The following is an 11,595-nucleotide window of genomic DNA, read 5'->3' as shown; positions in this document are numbered from 1 at the left end:
CTGGGAGCAGGATTCATTTGCCCTCAAGTCTGGCCTCAAACTTTATATGATTTCTTGGGCGAGGAAGCGGGGAGAGGTAGTAGTGCTGTGGGTGCGTGTGTGTATGTGTGCTCCTGGCCAGGATGAGGTTTCCCACTGTTACAGGTATGAGGTAGTGATGATCAATAAGGGGAATGTGGGGACTTCCCTGGCGGTCCAGTGATTAGGACTCCACGCTTCCGCTGCTGGGAGTCTGGGTTCGATCACTGGTTGGGGAACTAAGATCCCACAAGACACAGCACTCGGCCAAAAAAAAAAAAAAATAAGGGGAATATGGCAGAGGAGGGGCCTCTGACGGAGGGCTGCCCCTGCTGGCTGACTCTGAGGGTGGTGTTCTGAGTGATTCTGAGAGGGCAGGGACCTTCGTAGACGCCAGCAGCCGTGAGGGGTGTCCTATCTGACTGTGAGAGTTGACCGTGAGGGAGGTGTGTGTGTGTGTGTGCGTGTGCACATATATGTGTGCACACACATGTACACACGTGAGGACTGACTGAAGGACGTCCCCATTGTCTCTGAGTGGCCATACCTGGCCGTGATGGGGGCATAGACTGTTTTTAGGCGCACGTTGCAAAGCCGTGAGGGGGCAGTCCACTGTCCCTGACTGATGGTGGACAGGTGTGTTGAGACAGAACTGGCGGTAGGTCACCTGCTGCCTTTCTGCCCTAGGCCTCCTGACAGGCAAGGAGGGGGCCACCCAGTACCCTGCAGGGATAGAAGGATTGACGGACTCAGAGGGCTGATGCTGAGGCCTTCGGCATAGCAGGGACTGGTGAGGTGTCCAGGAAGTGCTGCTTTCTTACAAAGTGCCAGGGGACTGATGGAAATGGGGTGAAGCTCGATTGGGAACTCCCGGACAGCGATGTCAAGAGCATCCCATGTCCTGCGATGTGGTCACAGGGGATCTATTTCAGGATCCTAACTCCCTTCACTTGTGGGAGCCTGACAGACTCAGTGACGTGGTACCCACATCACAGTAAACTCTTCCCCCAGCACTTCAGTTCTAGAAGCTTCCGCACTGGGAATCTTATCTTGCTGCTTCATGTGTGTGTTATCTCCATCAACAGAAGTACACGTGGAACTTGAGTTCCCAAGTCTCACAGCCCGAGCAAAGCCTACCCACTCTGCCCTGTTCCAAAGTCCTGTCCCATCATGGCTGCTCTGTCGGGCGTCTGTGATCCACAGAGGGGCCTCCTGTCCGCCGAGGAGGTGCCTCTCCAAGAAGTGGTCCTGGGGCAAGTCTGTCCCATGACAAACCAGGAGAGTGGATCTGGTGCCAGATTTGCTTCTGACATCATGGCTTCGGCAGGTCTCTGCCTTTCGGAGCCTACCTCCCTCAGTTTCCTCATCTGCTGAGTGGGGATAAATCATATCTGTACAGCACCCAACTTTTATGAGACTCAAATGGAATTTCACCCTCATCCACGTTGTCACCACAATTGTCATGGCTAACTTTACCTAGTGGTTGCTGTTTTCGGGGCATAGCTGTGAGTGCTTTACATGGATTATATATTCAACAAATATTTGCTAAGCGCTGACTGTATCCGAGGCACTGTCCTAGGCATTTGGGATAGAGCAGTGAACAAAAGAGTAAATTCCTTACTCACATGAGGCTTCTGTTTCAGTAAGAGGAGACACAAATTTTACCAAATAAATGAATAAAAATATTCTGGGAAGGCGACAAGTGCTAAGAGAAAATAAGGCCAGGGGACTTCCCTGGTGGTCCAGTGGTTAAGAATTTGTGTTTCCACTGTAGGGGGCATGGGTTCAATCCTTGGTCGGGGAACTAAGATCCCCAATCAAAAATAAATAAGTAAATTAATTAAAAAAAAAAAAGAAAGTAAGTAAAGCCAGAAGAGAGGTGGGCTCTGCTGGGAATGGGAAGTGGTGTTTCCACTTCAGTTGTCTCCTCTCATCTTCACAACAACCCCGTGTGGTAGATATTAGTCTCATGTTCCAGTGAGGAGACTAAGGCACAGGGATGTTATGTGACTTGCCCAAGGTCACACAGCCAGTGAGCAGCAAGGCTCAGGAGGCAGTCTGTCTGACTCTAAAGCACTGGGACTGGAAGTCACTGCCTCTCTTGGCCACTTTTTCCACATTTATGTGTCAAGAGGGTGGGTTGGACTCTCTTCTGGTACTGACGCTGTGAGTGTTTCTTTGATTACAATACACAAGGCCCAAGGCCCAGCCCATTGGAGGGTCATGGGGTCATGGAGGGAGGGAGCTCCCCTCTTAGGGGGATGGTGAGTGAGGATGGATGTTGACCTCTGGGTGTGGACAGATGCACCCCAAGGAGGGGTGTGTATCTCATCATTGTTTCCAGAGGCAACATGGAGGGTGATGGGGGAGTGGGAGATACTAGCGGAAAGACAGTTAGATTCGTGGAGGAAATTCTCTATTCTAACCCCTGGAATCTCATTCTTGGCTCCCACCCCCACCCCGGTGTTTTGTTTTTGTTTTTGTTTTTTTGGCCGAACCATGGCTTGCGGGATTTCAGTTCTCGGACCAGGGATTGAACCTGGGCCCCGGCAGTGAGAGCATGAAGTCCTAACTACTGGACCGCCAGTGAATTCCTATCTCCCCTGCTTTTTATTAAGAAATCTTTGAAATCTACAAAGGAGTTGAGCAAATAGTTCAATGAATGCTATTGGACAGATGGCTAACAATTTGCCCCATTTACTCTCCCCCTCCCAGCCACACTTATTTCCTGTTCATTTGCTCATGTATTTACTCAGAACCATTTGAAAGTGAGATGCAGACATTATACACTTCAGCACGGATCCCTTAAAGACAAAGAGATTCTTCTACATGATCACAACACTTGTACCACACCTAAGAAATTTCACATTGCTCAGTGAATTCATCTAATATAAAGTCCATATTCAAATTTCCCTGGTTGCTCCCAAAATGTCCCTTATGCCTACTGTATTTTCTTTTTAATTAATTAATTAATTTATTTTTGGCTGCATTGGATCTTCATTGCTGTGCGCAGGCTTTCTCTAGTTGTGGTGAGCGGGGGCTACTCTTTCGTTCCGGTGTGCAGGCTTCTCATTGCAGTGGCTTCTCTTGTTGCAGAGCACGGGCTCTAGGCGCGTGGGCTTTAGTAGTTGTAGCACGTGGGCTCAGTAGTTGTGGCGCACGGGCTCAGTTGCTCCGCGGCATGTGGGATCTTCCTGGACCACGGCTCGAACCCGTGTCCCCTGCATTGGCAGGCGGATTCCCAACCACTGCGCCACCAGGGAAGCCCCCTACTGTTTTGTTTTTTGAAGGGAAATCCAATTAACGATTGCATGCTATATTCAGGTGCCATTTATCTTTATTCTCTTGAATATAGAACAGTCCCCCTGCTTTATTTTATCTTTTACGACACTAATATTTTTTGAGTCTACTCAGTTATCTAGTAGAACAACCCACATTCCGAAGGACAGTGTATGTCAGCGGAGGAAACAGTGAGTAACTGAGTGTCCAACACATGCCCAGAGCAAGGCTGGGCATCATGAGGGGATCCAGGGTTAAATCTGATCTCTCCTGCTCTGGAACTCACTGCCAAATTATGTCACCTCCCCCAGGAAGTCCTCCCCGATAGGCACTGGCGAGTTGTTCCTTTTGCAGTGCTCTCACAGCACTTGGCACACAGGTTTACTGCCCCTTCCACACTGTGCTGTAATTAATTTTGTGTCTTCTCCTGCATGAGGCTATGTGAGTGCCTCTAGGGGAGACCAGGAGTTAGTCCACCCCTATAACTACAGGGCCAGGGGCTCCACTTGGGTATGTATGTTATGTCCTGTACAAGGGTACCTGGCCAAGGGGGTGAGTGGGAACTGGAATCCAGCCCACAGTCCACTTGCCAACCCGTGGGCCCTGGCACTGGGCTGCATCTGCCCATAGGAAGGGGCACTTTTCCTAATTTGCCTAATGGAGCCTCACACATCACAGCAGGCTCGTTTTCCACTGTGCCGGCATTCAGTCGGTGCTCAGTGAACAGTTGTTGCTTAAATGCATGCTAGATCTTGGGAAGGGTTTAGGCAGAAGAGATGTTCTGGTAACTGTTCTTTGGGGGAAAAAACCCCTGATCTGTAGCATATGCTGATTCCCATGGTGTAAATACTCCCACAGCGGCTGATTGCAGGTGGCTGAGTTGGGAAGAGAGGTACACAATTGGCTCTTGCAAGCCTCTAATATGTGGCTCCAGCACACCACTGCAGTTTTACATCTATAATCTTAAAACTGCATCTGAAGCAGACTTTGAAGGCCCCAAGAGAGAGACAGAAAGAGATATGGAGAGTAACAGGTAGAGAGAAAAAGCAGAAAGGGAAGAGAAAGAGGCAATAACTGATGAGGAGTCAGAGACTCTACTTCACTTTAAAGTTTGGGGCCTCCCCAAGGGTGAGGAATTGCTTCATTCAGGTTCTATGCAATCTGTGTGAAGGAACTTGCCCAAGGGGAGGCTAGACCAGTGGCTCCAGACCCCTGCAATGAGCCCGTTACCCCTGAGGCAGAGCCCACATCCCTCCACTCAGCCTGTCTGTGACCTTTGACCCCAACAGGAAAAGTCCAGGGTGGGTGCAGTGCTCCTGCTTCATCAGTCCCTTCACACATGCTGTTCGCTGCTTCTAAATCTTACCCGCTTCCTTTAGAGCTTGGCTCAAGTCTCAGCACCTGCAGGAAGCTGCCTATGTGCACATCAAACCCCTCCCACCCTATACAGTTCTACGTGCCCCAGACTTATTCTCACCTCCCCCTCGCCACCCCCAACTAGGACCAGACTCTACTCCTTCCAGACTCCAGCCTCCTTCTCTCCTACCTTGAGGCCTCACCTGGACAAATCCTTATCCATCAAAATCCTTAATCAATTGACTAACTGACCTTGAGTGACAGATGAAAATACCCCAATTAATGAATTTGACAACCCTTACTTGAGCACCTACTATGTGCTAGGGAGCTGGGAGCAGTGTGGACTGAGGCACAGAGTAATATTCCTATAGGGGGAGCCCAGAACATCATGGGGTCACAGATAAAGGGGCATGAACCCTGCTTGAAGCATGGGGGAGCTTCAGGGAGGAGTTTAGACTCTAAGGTGAGGGAGGAAGAGGTATCAGCTAGGCAAGGGGGTGAGAGAATCAGGGAGGTTTGGGGCAAAGGGAGCAAGCGTGGGAGGGAATCTGGCATTCCAGGAATGGCGAGTGGTTCAGAAAGGTTGACATGGACCATGATGGGATGCAGAGGTGAGGGGGTGAAGGATGTGCACGTCTTGAAAGGCCATAAAAGCCATGTGGGGGAGCTACGGATTCCCTGGTGCATATGTGGAAGGAGTAGAGAAATGTTGTTGAGGAGGAAAAAGAGGTTGGAGGCCAGGTGAGGCTGAGAGAGGGAGGAAGGGAGGATGGAGAGAGCCCCTTCTGGAAGCTGTGATGTGAGGAGATAAGCTGGTAGAGCAGCAAGTTGCTTCTTTCTGGTCTTTCAGACAGTGAGATCCTGGACCATCCTGTGTAACCACCCCCAAGTAAGGCAATAGAACCTATGATGTCTGGAGAAGACTTTTTTTTTTTTTGGCCGCGTTGGGTCTTCGTTGCTGCCCGTGGGCTTTCTCTAGTTGCCACAAGCTGGGGCTACTCTTCGTTGCAGTACGCGGGCTTCTCATTGTGGTGGCTTCTCTTGTTGTGGAGCATGGGCATCTAGGTGCACAGGCTTCACTAGTTGCAGCATGCGGGCTCAGTAGTTACGGCATGCAGGCCCTAGAGCGTGCAGGCTTCAGTAGTTGTGGTGTGTGGGCTCGGTAGTTGTGGCCCGTGGGCTCTAGATCGCAGGCTCAGCAGTTGTGGTGCACGGGCTTAGTTGCTCCACGGCATGTGGGATCTTCCAGGGCCAGGGATCAAACCTGTGTCCCTTGCATTGGCAGGTGGATTCTTAACTACTGTGCCACCAGGGAAGTCCCAGAGAAGACTTTTGACAGTTGAACAGAGAATTGAAGGAGATGAGGGCATGTGGATACCTCAGGGAAGAGCATTCCAGGCGAGGGAACAGAAAGGGCAAAGGCCCTGAGCGGGATGTGTGGGAGGCCGTCAGCTGGGGGTGGGTGATGAGTCAGAGAGGCCAGCGCAGGTCAGATCAGGCAGGGCTTCGTCAGCCACCGTGGGTTTTCTCCAGGGGTGATGGGGAGTCATGGGAGAGTTTTGAGCAGGGAGTGACTGTGTTCAGCAGCCCAGTGTCCCCTCACCTCTCTGTCCCCAGGCCAAAGCACCATGGAGAGTGGACAGAGAGTGCCCCGAAAGGGCCGGAAGCTAGGCTCCAGCCGCCGGCGGCAGATGCGAGAGCCAGCTGATGGCCAGGATGCCTCTGTGGCCCCCGAGCCAGAGTCCTGGTCCTCCGAGTCAGCTGCAGAACTGCAGGGCTTCTTCCAGGACTGTGGTGCCAAGGAGAGGGGCTTTGTCACGCGAGAGGACCTGGCGGTGAGTCCAAGGCCCCATTCCCCTGAATCCCTTTTCCACAGCCTTCTGAGACTCTCCCATCCCAGGAAAGTAGAGCTTGTCTGCTGTTTTCCCTTTCTCTCATCTCAAATTTGCTCTTAGGAAAGTCTAGGAATTTGTTTATACTAATGTGTAAATGATTGAGAAGGCCTTTTGTGTTACCCTCTTCCAGAAGCATTTGCATATTAACAAAGGAAAGGTTTTAGGTCAAAGAAGTAACTTGCAAATGGTATAATTTCAGGCCCACTGAGCAGGGAAGTTTATCTTGGGAGCAGTCAGGGCCCTGGAAATCAAACAATGTCAATGACTGCAAACTTCAATGAAACAGAAGATCAGCCAAGGTTGTACATGCCAAGAAGTAATCTTAGGCTGTGACCTAGACCAAGATTGGCTGGATTTTTTTTTTTTTTTTTGGTTTCTCTTCATTTTCTACAAAGGGTCCTATGTGGGTTACTGGAGTCTCACTGGACTGCTGTCTCCTCCTGATACTGTTCTATACTCCAGACTTTGTTCTTCCCCCATCAAAACTGACCCTTCCTATATTCCACCCTCAGGGCCACAGAAAAGTACAAATGGCTGATGTTAAAATATAAATTTCAAAATGGTTAAAAAAAAAAAGACTTTTGAGTAAATATAAAATCAATACTTATCAAAGATCTATCTAATTCATTATTATTATCAATCAGTGAGGGAACCAGTAAGATGTTATGACAGGTTCAAGGAGCATTTGAGAAGCTGGAATATTTATAAGCAATTTGACAGAAGAGTGTTAGGATAAATTTGCTGAGTTCAGTTTTAAAAATGGCTAATGTCCAACAGGCCATAAATCTTTGAGGTTATCTGTACTACTAGACAAAAATTATTTTCACCTCTCCTGGACAAAATCTACAAGTTAACAAGTAACTTCGATAAGTCTGGGACTTCTAATGAAAGGTAAACAATGAGATGAACTAAGTGCATTCCTCTCGTCTAGACAACACTTGAGTAGTCTTTACCCCCATATAATATTGAAAGGATGTGCTGTCTACCTTTTTGCCTTATTTCCAAGTTTCAGATAATTTCCTGTGATCATAAATAATCTCCAAAGTTTTTTATTTTTGACATAAAAAAGTCTGATCTCATTTGGTTTGGCTCGATCATTTCCTTAGATGCAGCGAGGGTGCAAATAAAGCATGTGGACCTCCTTGACTGGGCTCTGCAAATCTAGAATTTTGAAGTATTGAGCCATTTTAGCTTCTCTCCAGAAATTTTCATAAGGAATCTTAAGTCGGACTTTTAAAACCTCTGTTATTCGTTCTTCTACCTAGAGTGACCATCTGTCCCAGTTTGCCTGGGCTGGAAGGGTACCTGGGATGTGGGACTTTCAGTGTTGAAACTGGGAAAGTCTTGGGCAAACTGGAACAAGTTGGCCTCCCTACTAATACGGAAACCAAGCATAAGACTCTCTCTAGCATCTTTCACCTGCAGCACCTATAAATGTGACGGACTTCCTCTTTTCTTGAGGTTCCCAATTTTTCTAAGGTCCCTCTCCTGCCCAGAAGTAACATTCCTTATCACCTGTTTCCAGGCCAGCTTCCTGCGAGAGCTCTGCAGGCATTGCTTCCACAAGTGCTCCTTGCAGTAGGCTTGTCACACTTGATTAAATGAGAATCATCTTTTAATACAACATCCAGTTACACAACTGATCTATTCAACTATATCCCAGTAAAAAGGAGGACAGATTCTTACTGAAACTGTGTAAATAACTATATTGCCAGAGAAAGGAAAGAGATTCAGGAAAAGTATTGGTTTCTGAATCAGGAGGGGTTCAGTGAGATTCAGATACCATTTAAAATGTTAAATTTCAGTTTATGAAAGCATAATTTCCTAAACTGAAGTTTAGAGACAGCTCAAGAAGACAGAGAGAAGATTTCCTCATACATCCATAAAAACAAAACAATAAAAAAATAATATCAACTATATTCCCAGCAAATAACTACAACTCGATTTCCTTCAACCATTCATTCAGTTCCATGTGATTAATTCTTGATCTACTGGATCTTGGGTGAGCTGGCTGCTTCTGGACTGAAAAGATTCCTAGAAATTGTGATCCACTGGCTCAGTCTGAAAGTCGGGTAATGCCAGCTTGGAATCCTGTACCCAAGTAAAGCATCAATAGTTCTTAGAACCTGGTACAGTCCTTTTCCACAAGACTTTGAGTCTGTGCTTTGTGGAAGACACAAACTGCCCTGCAGCTTGTAACCAAGACTTCAGGCCAGGGTAGGAAAGCAGAAATGTGTTTAGTAATGAGACTGAAAGCCTGTAGTTATTACAGTAACTAATAATATCAGAATGGAAGAGAGTAAAATGTTCTATTGGGATACGGTATATAACTATTTCATAAGAGTTTGATCAGTGTTTCCCCTGAAGATAAGAACATATTTTGCATAGTAAAGACATTGAGAAATCTCTAGGGCCTTCCCCTAAAGCATGCAGTTTCTGAAATATTTATATTAAGAGTGTTTTACCTATGTAAACTTAGCCTAGGAAAGGCTGAATATCTTTTCTGATCTGACAGTTCTTCCCACGATGCTCTTGTAATAGTGTTGAGGTATTTAATAAATAAAGAGAAAGATATCCTGACATTTTTTTTTTTACCCTGACATTTTAATTTAATTTTTTTTTTAAATTTAGGATCTGATGTTGGGAAGGCAAAACCAAAGGAGCTATCAGAGAAGATAGAGCACTAGATTAAGATAGAATCATGGGATCCTGAGAAATAGTACTTGGTTTCCTATTTAATCAAAGTGACAATAAAATAAAACATTTTGAAATAAACATAGAAGGCAACACTATTGCAAGGATATTTAGCTCTTTTATAGGGGAAGTGGCTCTGCTTTTTGTTTTAAAGAAAATTAGAACATGATAAAGCCAAAATAAAGCAGAGAAAATTATTCTGCTGAGACATGGAATCAGTTTTCCAGGCAACTTACACAGAAGATTAATAGTAACCCCTTTTTAACCCTTGCCTAGAGCTCTAAGACCAATTTATCATTTTAATAGAGATGGAGCCAAATTCTAGTTTTGCATTAATATAACATGTGGCAGTAAAACTTTCACAAGATTGATTGATTTTTTTAAAAAATAAATTTATTTATTTATTTTTTTGGCTGTGTTGGGTCTTCGCTGCTGCGCACGGGCTTTCTCTAGTTGTGGTGAGCGGGGGCTACTCTTCGTTGCAGTGCACGGGCTTTTCAGTTCTAGGCGCGCGGGCTTCAGTAGTTGCGGCACACGGGCTCTAAAGCACAGACTCAGTAGCTCCACGGAATGTGGGATCTTCGCGGACCAGGGATCGAACCTGTGTCCCCTGCATTGGCAGGTGGATTCTCAACAACTGTGCCACCAGGGAAGCCCCCTATTGATTGAGTTTTAAACCCATCAAAACTGAGCCAAATTTAGCAAAATGTTAACATATACTTCATAGTCTATTTTCAGACTCAGGTATTATAAATCAAGACAAATAAGATTCCCTTTCAACAAATCCTCTACTACTCTCTATATCCATTCAGATTTTGCTTTTTCATGTTCTGGAACAACCAAGCACTTTAAGACAAAACCACTTCCCTTATCCCTTGGAAAGCAAAAGCACATCCCATTTTCCTTGCAGACACAGTTGTTTTTCTCTGTCACTCTTGTTCCTAGTATCATCTCAAACATCGGAGTGATTATAACTTTTAACAAAGTAATTAAACTCTATTTCCCAGAAAAAACTAATGGGTAAATAATTGAGAACTGTCTTAGACAGCATTTTAGTAAACTAGCAAAGCTCACAAATACACAACATGACTTTCTACAATCACACATATCCCTTGCACAACTTGAAAAAAATTGTGGTAAAATATACATAACTTAAAATTTGCCATTTTAGCCATTTTTATGTGCAGAGTTCAGTGACATTATGCTGTGCAACCATCACCATTACCACCATCCAACTCTAGATTTTCTTCATCTTCCCTAAAGAAGACTCTGTACCCATTGAATACTAACTCCCATTCTCCCAGCTCCCTCTCTCCTGGAAACCCCGACTCTACTTTGAATTTGACCACTCTAGGTCCCTCATATAAATGGAATCATATAGTATTTGTCTTTTTGTGATTGGCTTGTTTCACTTAACATAATGTCCTCAAGGTTCATCCACGTTGTAGCATGTGTCAGAATTCCTTTCCTTTTTAAGGCTGAATAATATTCCATTGTTTGTATATACCACATTTCGCCTATCCATTCATCCCTTGATGGACATTTGAGTTGCTTCCATCTTTTAGCTATTGTTAACATAGCTGATACGAATATGGGTAGACACATATCTACTTGAATCCCTGCTTTCCCTTGCATAACTATTTAAAGTGGAAAAAATGAATTCGCTCACTAACATGACCCAAAGAACAGCTGCTCTTTAGCATGTAAAAATAAGTAAAAAGATATATATTTAAAATTATGCTTAGCTATCAATGTTTCAGTATTAAATTTTTCTTAGAAATTTTCCAGGTAGCCAAAAATTATTTATCAATTAACTTAATTATTATTAGTTCAGTTTCAAGTTACCTAAGGCTCTCGGAAATTGTGTGTAAGGTGACACACTAAAAAAATATAAGTACTGTTGATATAAAATTTGTTACAATAATGAATCAACTGAGTTGAACACAAATTCACATTTTTTTAAAAAAAATTTATTGATTGATTGATTTTTGGTTGCGTTGGGTCTTCATTGCTGTGCACGGGCTTTCTCTAGTTGCGGTGAGCAGGGGCTACTCTTCGTTGCAGTGCGTGGGCTTCTTATTGCTGTGGCTTCTCTTGCCGCAGAGAACGGGCTCTAGGCACGCGAGCTTCAGTAGTTGCAGCAGGCGGGCTCAGTAGTTGTGGCTCGCGGGCTCTAGAGCGCAGGCTCAGTAGTTGTAATGCACAGGCTTAGTTGCTCCAGGGCATGTGGGATCTTCCCAGACCAGGGATCGAATCCTGCATTGGCAGGGGATTCTTAACCACTGCACCACCAGGGAAGTCCCCAGATTCACATTTTTATAATCTTAAACATCATGTAAAGATAATGTCGGCT

General features: G+C 45.4%; 1 protein-coding gene across 1 annotated transcript in view; it reads left to right on the top strand.

The window, feature by feature from the left end:
- Positions 1-11,595, top strand: part of RAB44 (RAB44, member RAS oncogene family) — a 41,916-nt gene that overhangs the window by 8,485 nt on the left and 21,836 nt on the right. The window contains exon 2 of the mRNA XM_082412697.1: positions 6,271-6,488. Coding sequence (XP_082268823.1) covers positions 6,271-6,488 — 218 coding nt within the window. The remainder of the gene's footprint in view (positions 1-6,270; positions 6,489-11,595) is intronic.

This window comes from Balaenoptera physalus, assembly GCF_965194825.1.
Source record: "Balaenoptera physalus genome assembly, chromosome: 11".
NCBI lineage: Eukaryota > Metazoa > Chordata > Mammalia > Artiodactyla > Balaenopteridae > Balaenoptera > Balaenoptera physalus.
Note: the sequence above shows the minus strand (reverse complement) of the source record. Positions and strands in the feature narration are given on the sequence as shown.